We start from the raw sequence: 15,788 nt of genomic DNA, 5'->3' as shown, positions 1-15,788 counted from the left end.
CTCAGGGGATAAGCTGGGTGCTGAGCCACCAGGCACTAAGTAGGGTGCACAGCCCCAGGTCAATCCATCCCCTCCTCAGGAGCCACTTTTTGGGTGTGAAGGGAGTCAGTGACGGTTCCTGAGGGATTTGGGAAGATGTTCTCAGGGGAGTGGGGTTTGTCCTTGCTGCATCCCTGGTCTTGTGGAGGAGGTGGTGATGTCAGAGCCATGGGAGCTTTTGAGTGGGTGTGGGAAGACTGGGGCAAAGATAAGTGGTGTGTAGCTGGGAGCTTCTGCCTCATTTTCCCCATAGCAGCAGTGGGGAGTGTCAGCTCTCTTTTTGGGGGTCACCAGGGCATCACCGTGCTGGGGGTGGAGGTGGGGCAGAAGGGGTAGGGCCAGCTGTTCCAGTTTGGCAGTTCTTACTGGGGAAAGGCAGGAAAAATCCCTACCCTTTCCTAAAAGGCTTTGGAGGGCTGAAGTGACACGTCCAGGCACGCAAGGACAGGCCAAGGCTGGGAAAGCAGCCTTGGTGGGGAAGATCACAGCTTGTGTCTTCTCCACCAGGCCAACCTTTTTATTTAAATTCCCTCCCCGTCCCACCAATCCTTACAACCTGCTTTCCTGGTTCATCATGCCACCAGCTCCAATACCACCAAAAGCTGAGCTACACAGAATCAGAGCTGCGCATCGATCCCCACATGACCCTCGGCAGCACACCAAAACAGCCCAATCCAGCAGGGTACCCAGCCCCCATCACACCCACGACCCTACATCATCCACCAGCACCTTTTCCTGGTGGCCTGCCCTGGCCAGGCAGTGTCCCACCACCACCAGCACCTTCCCCAGGCGCCGGTCCAGTGCCTGCAGGTGGGGCTCAGCCAGGACGGGGGCCAGCGGATCTGTGGCCAGCGCCTCCCGCAGCACATCACTCAGGCGGTAGGGCTGGGTGGCCAGAAGCTGCAGCCGCAGGTAAGTCGACTTCTTGATGCTGCCAGAGATGAGGAGGGAGAGGTCTCGATAGGAGGAGCCTGTCCCCAGCAGCAGATCCGGGGTGGGGGCAGCCCCTTACCTGCAGCATTGCTGGAGAGGGGCCAAGATGGACGGTTCATCGCGTGAGTGTGTGCCGAAGCTGGGGGTGGGGAGAAGCCCATAAGGATGTGTCAGGGTGGCATTTCAGCAAGACTGGAGGTCTCCCCCCACCCCTTTGCTGTGATTGCTCCCCCTTACTCCCCAGCTTTACCCGCGACCATTGTCCAGGTGGAGCAGGAAAGTGTCATTCCCAAATTTCTCAAAGGTCTCATAGTGGTGCCGGTCCATGTTGCCTGTGGCAGGCCGACAAATTTGGCATCAGGTTGTGGGCTGGAAGATGGGAGCAAAGACACGGAGCACCCTTCTGAAACCCAGAGCCCGGGGAAAACGGTTGGAGGCACCTCTAACATGTCCATCTGGTGGCCATGGCTGTGCAGGGGAACTGAGCAGAGACCCCACAGCCTCCCCTTCTCATCCCAGCAGCCCAACAGAGGGACAACAGTGGCAAATGGAGCAGAAGTAATGGCTAAGGCATGGCTGGTTGGTCAGGAATGAGGAGGTGGGAAAACTCTCCCAGTCAGATGCTGGTGAGGGGACAGTGCAGGGAGAAAGAAGTGGCCCAGGGACACGAGAGGCAACAAGAGCCCTGGGCAGCATCATCTCCACCTCTGGCTCTCCAGGGGCTGCATGTGAGAGTGTGCTGGAAGGTGCTTCTCATGCCCAGGGTATTCAGCTGGGATGTCCCTGGAATCTCTTGACTTTCAGCTTCTGCCTGGGAAATGCCCTACTGGTACAGCCCTGTGCTCTCATTGTATGACTGCAGCTCACTGCAGCCTGAACAACAGTTTGGCCAACAAATCTTGCAGGGCATAGTACCATGGGACACAGAACCATTTGGGCCTCTAGGTCCTGAGGGACCCCCAGAGCCCTCAGCACAGGCACGGAGGAGCTCACCCATGAGGAAATCGAGGATGGCCATGTCGATGAGGTCGAGGAGGCGATGGCCCCTGTCATAGGGCGGCGTCTCTCGCACCTGAGCGCAGTAGTTGGGGTTCAGCTCCCACCTGGTGGCAGAGGCCAGGGAGGGCAATGGGGCCATGAGAGCAGCTGTGGAGAAGCCCCCTCCCACCCCATGGTTCTGCTGGCTCATGTCCCCACACCCCCCATGCCCCATCTCACTCAGCCTTCTTGCTCTTGTGGTAGGAGCGGCGCCAGGGGCTGCGCCAGGAGCGGCGCTTGGCTAGGGTCTTGTCGGGGAGCAGGGCAGCCATGGAGCCCTCCAGCCGATCCGGTTTGCCGCAGAGGGCATGCTCGGTGGAGCAGTAGTAGGAGCACTCCCCGTAGAAGCAGACGTTACCCGCTGGCCAGGGGACAAAACAAAGGTTGACAAAGAGAAGGAAGGCACTCCCAGGCAGAGTGGTCAAGCAAACAGCCAGGGAAGGATGCTCCATGCACTCTGGCCATGTGCCGCCAGCAAAGCAATGGCAAGGGAGGCTGTGAGGAGCAAAGGCCTGTGGCAGGGTACCCTTGGGAGCTGGAACAGTCCCCAGCAGGATAGCTTGTCTGAGTGCGGGGGGAGCCAGGGCAGCAGCAGCCAGCACCAGATGAGCTCCATCCAGGTGGCCACAGGAGCGGATGGAGAGCATAAAAGCTCACCCGGGGAGATGAAGAAAGTCTTGGCTAGTTTCTTGTCTGTGGTGATATCCCAAATTTCCTTTGTTATGTTGACCAAACGGCCAGAAACTGGGGGGATTCGCCGGAAATCCAGGATCCTGAAACACAGAACTTGGAACTATTTCTTACTGACCTCAGCTGGTTCAATATTATAATATTATATTATATTTTATACATTATAATATATTTATATTTATACTATATTTATACTATATTATAATAGTATATATTATAATATAGTATAAACATACTTTATATATTAAATAAATATATATAAATATAATATAAATATACTATATTTATATTATATTTATACTATATTTAATAGTATATATTATAATATTCAGTTATTAAAACTGACAGGAGACACAGGTATCCCTCACAACCAAGGAGCGAGAGGTGGGATGAAGGAGGAGTTTCTCTGGTGCTTTGCCAGCATGGGAGGGCAGGAGCAAAGCTTATGCTTACCTGTCCAGGTGGAAGGCTGCAATCTCTGCATTGTGCCGCTCAAAGTCTGAGAAGTAGAAGAAATCAATGGGGGTCTCCTGGTCCCGGGTCTGCCTGGAGAGAGAGGGGGCAGTGGGGGCAATCATCATGGGTGGGGTCACGCCAAGCATGGGATAAGTTCCAAACCACCACTCACCTTGTGTTTCCTCTTGACTCTGGAGACACAGACAAACCCAGTCTCCTCCACTCACTTCCTGATGGGTGGGTGGCTCCAAGCCCCCTCCCAGGCTCCCAACTCAAGGGGTTGGGAAGCCCGCATGGACGGGAGGCTCCTGGATGGTCCTCATGGACCACCTCCTTCTTTCCACCACTGGAGGTCACTACCCCATCACAAGCTGCATCCAGTTTGCAGCAAGCACTGCCAGGGAAGGCAAGGGAAATGGTACCATTCTGCTCGCCTCAGTTTTGGGATGGAGGTGCTGAAGTGAGGCAGCACATGAAGCATTTCTCCAATTCTCCCTCCATGGTCCCCTCTGGCCATTTCTCACTACCTAACAGGACCGTGTGGGTGAGGTATAGGGCTGTCCCAGGCTCTACTCACTTCATGGGCTTGAAGAGGGCCTGCCCATAGTTCGGGAATGTCATGATGAGCTTGAGCTGGGTCCCGCCGGACTTCTGGACTGAAAGGAAGCACATGGGGATGAGGGAGGCAGCCAGCAGGCAGTGGGGCAGGGTGTGGGCAGGGGTGCAGGCAGGGAGGTGGTACCCGAGCTGATGATCCTTTGCGTGGCCAAATCCCGGAGGAGCGTGGGCAGCAAGGGGTCCCGGCGGGGGTACAGCTCATAGCGGTTGATGCCGATGTGAAATTTGAGCCACGTGGGGTAGGTGTCATAGGTTGTCTTCCCTGTCGGGAGGAGCGTCTCGGCTTTACTGCTGCTGACCCTGCAGCCCGACAGCCACCACCACCCCAACAACAATGACAGCTTTTAGTTGGGGCAGGATGGGTCCCGTGTCCCTGGGCCCTTCCTGGGAGCCAGTGCATGGAGGGTGAGGTGAGGAGAAAGGCCAGAGAAAACCCTGGATTGGTTCTAGGTTTCATGGTGGCAGAACTCCCTGCCCCAAATGGCCTCCATGGGGCTCTTGGCACCTGGTAGATCCCACCCGAAGTTGGTGGCCAGGAAGACCCACCAGCATGGCTGGATTGGACACAGCGTCTTCCCTCCATCCCACATGGAAAATCCCTGGTTGATCCTGTTTCCCTCATCCATGCATTTATTTCCCTGCTGGAACATATCGTCGCACTGTTTTTCCTTAAGGGATTGGCTCCCAGGAGTACAGTCTGCTACACTCCTCCATGTGCTTACTGGGGACACACAAGTACACTGAACAAGGGTGGAGAACCATGGGCTTCCCAGCCATCCCCAGCACTGACCTGAACTCCCATCCTCAACAGCCCATTCACCTGTGGTGGGTTTCCCCAGGGGGATAAGTTTGGGTTAGCACTATCCCTGCCTCTATGCATCCTGGAAATTTGCAGTTTGCTGGCATTCAAGGGAGCCCCTGGGGGTATCTGCCCCACCTCTGTGCTAGCACACATTGGCACTGAATGGGACAGTTAGCCCAAGGTATCTACAACCCAAATCCATGTCTTTCTCTAGGGAAACAGACTGTGCATTGATTTCATCAAACCAGACCCAATGTGGTCCTCAGAGATAAGGTAAATGCCCATTTGTGGAAACCAGCTCTTAAACCAGCTTTTATTCTCTCCCAGTTCTAGCAGGCACCACTTTTGGAAGGTGTGCTTCCTGTAAGGAAGCTGCTATGTGTTACAATGCTAAAGCTTTTAATATCTTCCCTTCTAATTAGAGGTTAGTAGTCCAAAGATAAAAATAGACAGCTGTCAGCAGTGAGCTCACCATAAAACCAAACCTGACAAGGTCAGGGAATATCCTGCAAAATGCAGGACAGGAATGGTCTCATGGTTAGAGGTAACCTAAATTAAAAGTTTTGCATCTCCAACATACTGAGAGGGAGATAAAATTGGTTAGAAATCTGGAGTGGGGACTTCCTCATATACAGAGAGAGATACTAAGGGCTGGTCTGTATTGGGGAAGGGAAGGAGCTCAGGAGATCACCTAATAGATATCTGTAATACAATGAATAATTCAAGAGTCTCCTTTAGCTTTGCTGTGTGCTACAAGCTTATGGGTAGCAGCCCAAAAATTCAGGGCTAGGAGAGGATTTGAGATATGAGAAGAGCATGCTCAGTAATGGGGGCCCCTCTAGGGTAGGATGCTGATCTACAGAAGGGAACTACGTTTGGTCCCTGTTGCTTGTTCCCTGAAACCACATATGCCCCAAATGCAAGCTAGGGTTGAGCTTGCTCCTCACCATTTGTCACTCCCGCTGCTGTGCAGGCTGAACTTCTCCTTGGGGTTGACAACAAACAGCTTGTCTTTCTCTGTCACCTCTGGGACTGGGATGTTGTAAAGAGGATGCTCGAAGAGTGCTGCCAGCTTTGATCCCTTGGTCCACCCTGCATTCGCCTCTTCATGCTGCTGTTGGACCCCTGGCTCTCCAGTTCTTGTGTGCAGCCCTGCTCTCTCTGGCTGGGAGCTTTTCTCCAAGGAGCCGTTGCTTCCACTGAAATCCTGAAGGATTCGCAGGCTGAGCTTTTTGAGGCTGGCTGGCATGGGGCTGCCTGACGGGACACTCACAGCTTTTGATGCTTTAGTATTGCAGCCACAGGACCTGTGGGTTGTGGGGAGAGCAAAATCCATCACCAAGTGCACAAGAAGGGCCAAGAACAGAAGAAAGAGAAAGCTGATTTTAAGTTTCCTCTGGAACAGCATTTGCAGCCGCCACCGCATCCTTCCTCACACAAAACACACAGCAAGGGATGGGCACAAACACAGGGTTAAAAATGTTGGTGTGGCTGCAGCCTCTGTGCAAAAATAGGAGAAAGGTTTCCTGGATTTAGAGCATCACAGCAAAAGACCAACTGGTGCACAGGCAGAGTGGCAGGAAAGATCTGTCACCACGGCACCTCACAGTGTGACACCACCAGGATGGGACAGGAGGTTGTGGCAGGGTTTATCAGCGCTGATAAGGGTCAAGCTGGCACGGCCAAGGTTAGAGTGAATGGGGCAAGTTCCAAATCAATAGCTGCAATGCTGGCTCAGGGACAACAATGGCTGCAGACGACTCCCCACTGTCTTGTCTTTCTGTGCTGTCACCTGCACAGGGCTGCAGAACATTTCTTTGAATACAGGGCATTAAAATGGTTCTGCCCGTCTGCAGCACACCCCCTGGTAAGCACTACGTAGTCCCATTCCCCATATTCATCACAGCTGCACTCTCAGAATCCAGGATTTTTTTTCCCATTGCTCGGCCATATCAATTTTATCACCCTCTGTCATTCATTGAAAATCAGTTCTACGCAAGCGCCCTTTCAAAAATCACTGAAACTGGATAAAATGAAGGGGATGTGAGTATCACACATATTGCTGTAAGGGGAAATGATGGGCTGGCAGCGTAAGGAAGGGCTACCAGGCAGGTCAGTTTCAGGGGCAAGGATGTTCCCAGGGCCTCTAAAGCAGGTAGGGGAGGCAGGCAAGCAGGAGTGGGGATATTGCCTTCGGCATTGGCACAGAGGGGCAGTGGGACCCACCAAGTGCTGAGGAGGACTGGCAGCTTGTGGAAGGGAAAAGCATTTCTTTTTACAAGAAATTCACTTTTGCAGAGACACACAGGGACACTGAGCTCGGATGCATGCACAAAAATGGTTCATTACTTGTAGGGATGGAGCTTTGTATTTGGTAAGGGACAGACAAGCGCAGGACCACCTGCAATAAGTCTGGGGGCTGTGGTACAGTCTGGCACGATGTTTATTTTCTCTTTGCTCTTCCAAAGGATGCAGAAGGCATGTGAAATCCCATACATCATGTAGTTCTTCCTTGTCGTGAGATGCACCAGCAGCCAGATTGGAAATGCTCACTCCCAGCCAGGGAGGGTCTGATGATCAGTAGGCAGGAGGGAGGTCAGTGGGCTATTCTGGAGACCCCCTCCTCTGCTGCCATCCCTGCGCTACCCTCTCCGCACCGTGCTGTGCCGGCCCCTTCCGTGTGTGTCCCGGTCCCCTCCCAGGCGGCGCGCTGGGAACGCGCTGTCCCCGGTGTTCTTGGCTCGCGTGTCCCACGGCGCGACAGTTGCCTGGAAACCGCCTCCGGCTGACACCATCACCGCCCCAGATTCAGCCGGCCCCGCGTTCCCCAGCCTTCTGCTGGCAAGATGGCCGAGGAGAGCCGGGGCAAGCGAGGAGGCGGAGAGCTTTCCAGCCCGGCTGGCGAGCTCGAAGCCCCGCAGAAGGAGCTGGTGGTGGGGAGCAGATGGCTTCCCTGGGTGGAGGAACACAGCGTCTTGCTCTGGGAAGTTTGCTGAATTCAGTCCGGACCCACGTTTCAGACAGAAGGCCCCTAGGAGGGGCTGTAGCTGGAACATGGGATCATTAGGTCATGGCTTAGAAAAACAGCAACCAACCAACCAAAACACCAGCTCCGTGTACTAACTGATCGAATCAAAGGAGCTGGGCTCGGTTCCTGGAGCAGGGCCACAGGTTTCATTAATCTAGACCCAGCCCTGAAGAGAGGGAGACCTCATTCTAGTGCCCCAAACCAGCTCCAAATTGGGCTGGAGGGGACAGAAACGTCCTTCTCATGTCCTGGAGTCAAATGGGCACAGGAACCCTATGGGCTGAAGTCACCCTACTGATTGTTAGTCCCATTCCCAGATAAAGAAACTTGCAATCCTGCCTCCTCACCCTGATTTAGCATCCCATTGCAAAGCAAAGTTAAGGGGCTTAGGTGAGGCATTTGCCACCCTTAGCACTTCAATGCTGGCATTAAATATTAACCAAAAGATTTTTCAGCGAGTCAGACATGAGCCTGCAGCAACAAAGGGCTGGAGACCTTCAAAGTCTGCCCTGATCACCTGACTTGTTGCCATGACATCATCATAGAGACAGGGCTGAATTTGCACCTCTTTCTTCTCATCTCCCCCCTCCAGCTCTCCCTCCATCTTCCCAGCAGGTTCAAGTCACCCTTGGGGCGAAGGAGGAGCCCTAGATCCGAGGACATTTTCACTGCTGGCTCCAAATCAGGACTCATCAGCAGCTGATAATGATGTTCCCATCTCCCCTCAGCAGGGAGGGATGAAGTCATGAGGCACAGCCTCTGAGCTACTATCGCAGCTTTAGGGAAAGGGTGGATAGAAAGAGTCATTTTGGCTGCCACCCATCCATCACCCTGCGTTTTTTATCTCATTTTCTGCATCTGACTCAGCCTGATGCTTTGACAGGTAATGGCAGCAATATGCAGGGGGGCAAGAAATGAGAAGGAAACAAGAGCAAGCAAACTGTTGCCAACTTTCCCAGCTTTCCAGTGAAAATCCATAAGGAAAAATCCTCCAGCAACTGAGAGCTGTTGTATAGTAAAAAGTAGGGAGGCCTTAGAGGCTCCAAAGCCTCATAGAATTATAGTTTGGGTTTGAAGGGACCTTTAGGGATCACCCAGTCCAATGTCCTTGCAATGACCAGGGGCACCTTGAACTAGATTGTATTGCTCAGAGCCTCATCCAACCAGTCCCTGAATGCTTCCAGAAGTTGGGCACCCACCACCTCTCTAGGCAACCTGTTCCAGTGTTTCACCACCCTCATTCTAAAAGACTTTTTCCCTTCCCTATATCTAATCCAGAACAAACCTCTTTTAGTTTAAAACCTCAAACCCTTGTTCTATCACTATTGGCCCTGCCAAAACGTCCCTCTCCTGGGACATCAGCTTTCCTGTTGACATCCTTTAGGTACTGGTATAAGGTCTCTCCAGAGCCTTCTCCTCTCCAGGCTGAAGAACTCCAACCCTCTCAGCCTGTCTTCATCACAAAGGTTCTTCAGCCCTCTGATCATCTTTGTGGCCTCCTTTGGACTGGATCCAGTAGGTTCATCACAGAGGGGTCTCTTGTGGGAAAACACAGGACAAGGTTCTGTCTCTGATCCATAAACCTTACTCCTCTGGAAACTACAGGTATGTCCAAAGATGGACATACCAGCTCCATGGCAAAAGGAAGGTGAAAGTCTTTTTTCTAACACACAGGAGCCACCAAAGCATGGTTACACATGCAACAGGCAGGACAATGGATCTGACTGAACACTTGCCTCAGGGCAGGGGCTCTGACACACAGCCACATTTTGGGAGGCTGAGAGGCTTGTGCTTTCAGGTACAACACCAACAAGGGTTTGCCTCGAGGTAACTTTCAGTAGGAAAGCTGTTACCCTTGTGAATAAAAATAGCCTGCCACTCGGCTGTGAGCCACCTTGCATTTACCTGGTGAGAATGGCAGTGGGGGAGCTGACTTGCTGCACATTCACACCTAGCTCACCTCAAATCTGTTAACACACTCAGGCTTTGAGAAGGCCGGGGAGCACTCACCCTTCCCCTGTTGCCAGTGCAGGTCAGGGAGACATCAGCTTTGATCAATTGGCGGCCAAGAAGATAAACAGGCAGCAAGTCCAAGAGACTATGCTGATGTCAGCAGCTCCCTGTGGTCATCTGCAGGTCACCACGACCCTGCAGAGATGCCTGTGACCAGCCTGTCTGTGCATTTGCACAGAGCAGTTAATTATTCATTAGTGTGAAAGAGGCACAATTAAAGTGACCATGGTATGGCTGAAGGGATCATCCCACTCCAGCGTGGGGCATTCCAAAGACTTCACCTCTTGATCTGAGTTTAGAAGAGACAGAAAGTTGCAGAAGAGGAAATAATCTTTTCCACCTGCCAGCTGTAGAAAGCGTTGTCAATAGCACTATCTTCACATAAGGCAGCCAGCTGGAGGGACACAGAGCAAGTGCACGATGAGACAGCTCAGAGGATCTGGGCTCTTTCACACAGCACAGCAATCCTGATCATGGGGCAGGAATCATGGTACCAACCTACTCTGGCCCAGCCAAGCACAGATGGTCCAAATTTGAAATAATTCTTAGTTGTCTTCATATTACTCCAACTCCTGGCTCCCTAACACAATGAAACTGAGAAAGGACATCTCCAGCATAACACTTGAGGTTCAGAAAAAGGAACAAAAGGAATTGTAAGACCAGATTGATCCACCACAGGTATTAATGCAGAAAGATCCTTCAGACTTAACTATGGACTAGAAGTGTCAGCTGGCAACATTCTGAGAGGGAATCTGAAAATTAAGGAAGCTACAAATATGAGACTCTAAAGGTCAGAGTTGAGGCACACTGGTGAGGCAGCAGACACAATTACATTCCCTTGCTGCTACTGGTTAGACAGCTGCCTGTCAAACAGGACAGAGGGACGTGGCCAGCAGCACCAGGGGCCTGGCAACCCTCCTCACCATTGTGGCTTGCACTGGTAAAAGGAACTGAACAGGGAGGATGATAGTCACACAGGAAACCAGCAGGATGGAACTTTGTCACTGGCCTCTACCTGTGCTACACCATGGCTGACTTATTTCCATGCTTCTTGAACTACTTTGCCTACATAAACACACACAAAGACATTTTACTAAACTTTTATTGTAAAAACACAGTTCCCCAGGTTTTATAAATACACCATACACGTAACATAGTTACGCTCATTTGATCCTCCAACACCAACAGCTTTAAGAAATGAAACAGGCTAAAAGAATGCAAGTCCAGAAAGACATTAGGTTTCTGATGACCAACTTGTATTTCACATGGAGCCTCCTTTCTCTGTCAGCCTCCAAACAAGATGCTGAAAGTACACAGCACTTGCAACGCCCCCAGGAACTGACAGGGAGGCATTTGAGCCTTAAAAAGAGCTCTCACCCACTCCCCAGGCATCGTCAGCCGCCTGTGTTTTCATGCTGTCTCAGTGTGCTGTGGGTGAGAAAGGAGGGGGCAGTTTGCATAGCAACCTCCTACACCCAGGCAGCTCAGCTGTTGTACCCTCCCAAAACAGCAGGGAAGGGCAAGCCGGGACTGCTTCCCTGTGGCTCACACCTCCACAGACAGCCTGCAGGGAGACCCTTGGTGCTGTCAGGTCTGCGCAGACATCTCAGAAGAAAGGAAGAATGTATAAGCAGCATCCAGAGAGAGGAATGACAGGTGCTGGTCAGAGCCATGCTGCATGGTAGTGGAAAAAGCAGAGGAGAGAGGAAAACTATGTGGAATAAAGGGGAGTTAAAAAAAAAAAATCGGGCTAGATGGCACCTTTTTGCTTTTGCTTTCCCCTACTAGCGCTGCTGTGCAGTGTGTTGGGAGATTACCTATTCCTCACTTCCTTCCTGCTCCAGCTCAAACACCAAGGAAAGAGCCAGACAGATGAGAAATCCCACAAGCAAGGACAGGACAGTTTAGCAAGATTATACACACACACACACACACACACGCACCAACTTTATGTATCCCACAGAACTGTTACGTCAGTATGAAAAAAAGAAATCTTGACATTTAAGTATTAAAAATAAAGCCCCACCTCCAGATCATACAAAACTTGTCAAAAGCAGGAAGAAATCTCTTGTATTCAAGCAAGTCTGGGACTCGGCCAGGGGTCAGGAGCACTTCCAGACGCACACCGCCAGGCTGCCACCAAAGAACATGTACAGCAGGTTCTTCACCTCATGAGTGATCTCAAAGCCAAAACCTTCCCCAATCACCACATGCCAGGAGGACCCAAATTTCTTGTCCATGGTCTCTTTGATCATCTTGGCAGCACTCTGGAGAAAGTTAAGGAAGACAGTATAGGGTGAGACAAAGCAACCAGAGAGACTTTATGCAAACATTCCCCTAATCTCCTCCCTTTAAGACTACTCAAGCCATGGGCAACAGGTATAGCAGCTGCACTGCAAGAATTGGGAGGTCCCCAGAGGTAAATCCAAGGGTAGAACTGGTCTTAGCAGCCTCCAGCCCAGCAGCTAGAACTGCATCACTTCTGTAGTTCACACAGTCTGAAGCAAGAGCTCTGCTTTAGATGCTGCTGGAGTCATACTGGTTGCGGTGACCACGAGAGCAGATTCAGGTCACTAAGCTGCAGCTATTTTTACAGGAGTTCATTTTTTTTCTCCAACTAATTACTAAAACATTGAAAGTAGGCTGACTTTTAAAAGGCTTGCTTCTCCCAGGATCACCCTGTTTGATCCTAAAAAAGGCGAGAGGAAAATTTTTCAGTGACAGGCGATGCCCTGCCCATGAAGCAAGGTATGTATTCCCTCGATCATTGGTCCTAAAGCCAAGAGGGAATACTTAACAGACTTTCATGTCCTCATGCCCAAAACAAGAGACTACAAGCAGTTCTGAACCAAGCCCTCAGGACACAGGGCATTTTATGAACAGAGTAGAAGCATGTCTCAGGAAGGCAGGATAAGCAAGGAGGCAAGGTCTGGGAGCCAGCACCACTACTAATCTCTGCAAAGTGCTATTATAGATCTTGCAGACCAAGGGAACTGAATCTGAGATCTAGCCAAGCTCTTTGCCTCCTTCTACCCTAGCTCAGTGCAGAGAGTAACAGGATGTCAGGACCTGACTCTGCTCTGCCCTACACCCATATCCCTGCTCCTGCAGCATCAGCAGGGTGCCCGTTCTGGGAGGTGGCTGGTACCTCATTGTTGGTGGCATGCTTCTCACACGCCGTGACGCACAGCTCCATGGTCTCCACACGCATCTCCTCCGGCATGTCCGAGTGCTGCCAAGGGCAATCACACACACAGCTGAGCACAACAACCAGAGCTACACACACAACAACACTAAGTGGCTCTACCTTCTGCACTGGCTCCATCAGGGGCTTAGATGTAGTAAATCTGAAAAGGCTTACTGCACTATAAGTGAACCATTCCTCCAGCCAATGAGGAATTCTGTAGCTACATGAAAACTAGCACTGTGCAAGCACAGCTTAAAGAAGGAAATCAAGATAGTTGCCAGTTTTTCTGCTATAAGATAAAGGGGAAGCACACTAACACTGTTTCCACTACAATCCTTAGTTATTGATATATGAGTAACAAAGAAGTCTAAATTACACAGCCTTTTCTTCTGGTGCTGCTATCTGGCTGGCAAGCAAGATCTTTTGCTCCAGCTTTTCCAGGACAAAAAGCAAGCTGCATCCAAAACACAAGAGAGGGCTCCCAAGGCACTGTGCTTTCAATCTATTTGATGGATCACTTTGCCCCAGGCTTCCTCTGGCTGTCATGGGGAACATGGGAGCTATTAGATTTCCCCAGGAGAGGTCAAGGACAGGGAGAAAGCAGCAGTGACAACCAAGATCTCTCCACAGGACCAGCAGTACACATGTTCTCACAGTAGCTACGCAGCAGGAGAAGGACAGTAAAAATAAAGGCAGATTTTCATATCTCTGACACTGGTAAATGTATAATCCATCACCCTCCATACCCTAATCAGAGGAAAACTGTGAAGCCTTTTATAATCAGCCTCGTCCTTTTTTTCCTCCTCAGTTTCTTCCATGGTCCTTCCACAGAGACTCCAGGAAGGGGCAGAGGGGCTACCTGGAGTTCAGCAAAGTGCTGTGGCACAGCCAGCTGAGAGGAACAGGGCTCTGTGTTCCTCTCTTCAGCAGGAGGAGTTGCTTCTTGGCCTAGAGGACAATGCTTCAACAAAAACAAACACAGGCAAGAGACAGATGGCTTTCAATTAAAACAAAAGGCAAATGAAACTGTTACGAGAACATCATGCTATCTCACTCACTTGCCATTTCCTCAACAGCACCTTCACACTCCCCAGAGAGTCTTAGCTCATAGACCATTAATGCAAACAAATTATTAAACTGTATCTTTTTCCATAAGTGAGGAGCACTGCACTTCCCAGAAGCACCAGAGGAGCTTGAGGGAAGAGCCGAGCCGAGGTACAGCTTTCAGGAGAGGACAAGAGAACAATATATCAGCTGCTACCACTCTTGATTAATTCCAAAAGGATTTCCCAGGACACTATTATCTGCAATAGTTTCAAACTGCACATGACAAGAGAAGGGTAGGAGTATTTTAGGCACAGAATCGGCGTACTCGTCTGGATGGAAATGTTTAACGGGAACATCTTGGTCTCGTTTGTGCATTTGCTCCTCAGATCCCAGAGCATTTGTCAGCTGGGGAGGGCCATATGGCAAAACTCTGGACGTGCCTCAGGGCCTCATTACCAGCCTGCCTCTACCCGGGCAACACAGAGGCACACAGCACTGACCGAGAGATTCAGAGCATTTCACCGCCGCCCTCCCTCTGGTTCTTTCCCCCACAACAAAGCATCTTCTTCTCCTACCCAGGGGAGCAAGGGCGAGCTCATATTAAAAGGAAAACGAAACCAACACGCTGCCAGGCGACACACCAATCATGTATGCCACGTACACAGAGCTGTTGGCCAAGGCACCGAGTCAGACCACCAACCATCACACGGGGGCCGTGGGACCCAAACCCCGACCACCGCAGGACAGAGCTCCCGCCCGGCCGGCACCACCCCGGGGAGCCACTTCAATACCCACCCCCAGCCCCGGGCGTGCCCGCGGCCACAGACCGAGGGTGTGAGGCAGAGGAACGCGGCCCCGCCGCGCCGGTCTGCCGCCCTCGTCCCCGCGGAGGCAGAGCTCGGGCGGCGGCACCGAGCGGGACGGCGGAGCTCCAGGCGCGGCCTCACCTGCGCGGCCGCCGCGGCCCAGCGCCGTTGCTAAGGAAGGGCCGCGCTTGTCATAGCAACCGGCGCGGGAAGTCCCGCCCCCCTCGGCCTCCATTGGACAGGCTGCGCCTCTTGGCGCGTCTGATTGGCTGTCTCCCTGCTGGCCGCCGCGCGGGGCCTTGGGGCTCGAGCCCCAGTGGGGTGGCCGCGGAGCGCCTGTACTGTGCGCGCCCCCGGTCCCCAAACTGGCATCGGGCAGCTTCTTATTTTTCTGGCTTAAAACCCCTTAGGGGGCCTAGTTCTAGGTATTTTTTCTTTTAAAAAACAAGGATAAATATAAGTACAAGGAGTGATTTGGGGCAATTTTGGTTGTTTTTTTTGTAATGACGGAATCAGGTTAGGAAGTCCTCTGAGATCATGGAGTCCAACCTGTGACCGAGCGCCGCCGTGTCAGCCACACTATGGCACCCAGTGGCGCTTCCAGCCTTTCCTTAAACAGGGACAGAGGAGGCTTCACCGCCTCCCGGGGCAGCCCATTCCCATGCCTAATCACTTTCTGTGAAAAAATTCCTGCTAATGTCCAGCCTGAACCTCCCTGGTGCAGCTTAAGACTGTGTCCTCTTGTCCTGTCTGGTTGCCTGGGAGAAGAGGCTGACCCCCGCTTGGCCCCAGCCTCCTTCAGGGAACTGGGGAGTGATCAGGTGCCTGAGCCTCCCCCTCTCCAGGCTGAGGAACCCCGGCTCCCTCAGCTGCTCCTCGCAGGATCTGTGCTCCAGACCCTTCACTAGCTCCTTTGCCCTTCTCTGGACATGGCCCAGCACCTCAAAGTCCTTCCTGACCTGGGGGTTCCAGAACTGGACACAGTTCTCATTGTGTGGGAGAGACAACAGCTCATGTTTGCATGTCAACAGGAGTGTAAAGAAGGAGAAAGTGATGCTGTGGGGATGAATCATGAGTTTGCAAACAGCTCCTATAACACCAGCCTCCATCCCCAAAGAGAAAATCGCCTCC

The 15,788-nt window shown here is 51.9% G+C and overlaps 2 protein-coding genes across 6 annotated transcripts; both read right to left on the bottom strand.

The window, feature by feature from the left end:
* Positions 1–489: 489 nt before the first annotated feature.
* On the bottom strand, positions 490–6,600 carry LOC103813609 (extracellular serine/threonine protein kinase FAM20C-like). 3 transcript variants are annotated; one of them, XM_009086938.4, is made up of 10 exons: positions 5,524–6,597; positions 3,899–4,074; positions 3,734–3,812; positions 3,154–3,246; positions 2,668–2,783; positions 2,191–2,371; positions 1,966–2,075; positions 1,223–1,304; positions 1,052–1,111; positions 490–970 (listed from the first exon to the last, which is right to left on the bottom strand). In XM_009086938.4, the coding sequence occupies exons 1-10, from the start codon at positions 6,000–6,002 to the stop codon at positions 736–738; spliced, it is 1,611 nt and encodes a 536-aa protein (XP_009085186.2). In that variant the 5' UTR covers positions 6,003–6,597; the 3' UTR covers positions 490–735. The 3 variants fall into 3 exon arrangements, 2 of the variants coding, with proteins under 2 accessions (XP_009085186.2, XP_018765460.1); XR_003945969.2 differs by having other exon boundaries at positions 912–970; positions 1,223–1,341; positions 5,524–6,600; XM_018909915.3 differs by lacking the exon at positions 1,223–1,304 and having other exon boundaries at positions 789–970; positions 5,524–6,600.
* A 4,101-nt stretch (positions 6,601–10,701) lies between these two features.
* Positions 10,702–14,872, bottom strand: DNAL4 (dynein axonemal light chain 4). 3 transcript variants are annotated; one of them, XM_030238319.2, is made up of 4 exons: positions 14,799–14,872; positions 13,551–13,765; positions 12,766–12,849; positions 10,702–11,884 (listed from the first exon to the last, which is right to left on the bottom strand). In XM_030238319.2, exons 2-4 carry the CDS (start codon positions 13,620–13,622, stop codon positions 11,720–11,722), a joined length of 321 nt encoding a protein of 106 aa, XP_030094179.1. In that variant the 5' UTR covers positions 13,623–13,765; positions 14,799–14,872; the 3' UTR covers positions 10,702–11,719. The 3 variants fall into 3 exon arrangements, with proteins under 3 accessions (XP_030094179.1, XP_009084759.1, XP_050825836.1); XM_009086511.4 differs by lacking the exon at positions 14,799–14,872 and adding an exon at positions 14,647–14,794; XM_050969879.1 differs by lacking the exon at positions 14,799–14,872 and adding an exon at positions 14,679–14,703.
* Between the last annotated feature and the right edge of the window lie 916 nt (positions 14,873–15,788).

This window comes from Serinus canaria, chromosome 1A (assembly GCF_022539315.1).
Source record: "Serinus canaria isolate serCan28SL12 chromosome 1A, serCan2020, whole genome shotgun sequence".
In the NCBI taxonomy this organism is placed as follows: domain Eukaryota; kingdom Metazoa; phylum Chordata; class Aves; order Passeriformes; family Fringillidae; genus Serinus; species Serinus canaria.
This window is presented reverse-complemented; position numbering and strand designations above follow the sequence as displayed.

What these genes read in the sequence shown, in the direction of transcription:
- LOC103813609 (XM_009086938.4), bottom strand. Translation starts at nt 6,002, where the DNA reads ATGCGGTGGCGGCTGCAAATGCTGTTCCAGAGGAAACTTAAAATCAGC. An exon ending in GCAAAGGATCATCAGCTCGG is followed by an intron (nt 3,813 to 3,898) that starts GTACCACCTCCC and finishes GCTTCCTTTCAG; the next exon opens with TCCAGAAGTCCGGCGGGACC. An exon ending in GACTTTCTTCATCTCCCCGG is followed by an intron (nt 2,372 to 2,667) that starts GTGAGCTTTTAT and finishes TCCCCTGGCCAG; the next exon opens with CGGGTAACGTCTGCTTCTAC.
- DNAL4 (XM_030238319.2), bottom strand. Translation starts at nt 13,622, where the DNA reads ATGGAAGAAACTGAGGAGGAAAAAAAGGACGAGGCTGATTATAAAAGG. An exon ending in ACAGTTTTCCTCTGATTAGG is followed by an intron (nt 12,850 to 13,550) that starts GTATGGAGGGTG and finishes TGCCCTTGGCAG; the next exon opens with CACTCGGACATGCCGGAGGA. An exon ending in AGCATGCCACCAACAATGAG is followed by an intron (nt 11,885 to 12,765) that starts GTACCAGCCACC and finishes AACTTTCTCCAG; the next exon opens with AGTGCTGCCAAGATGATCAA.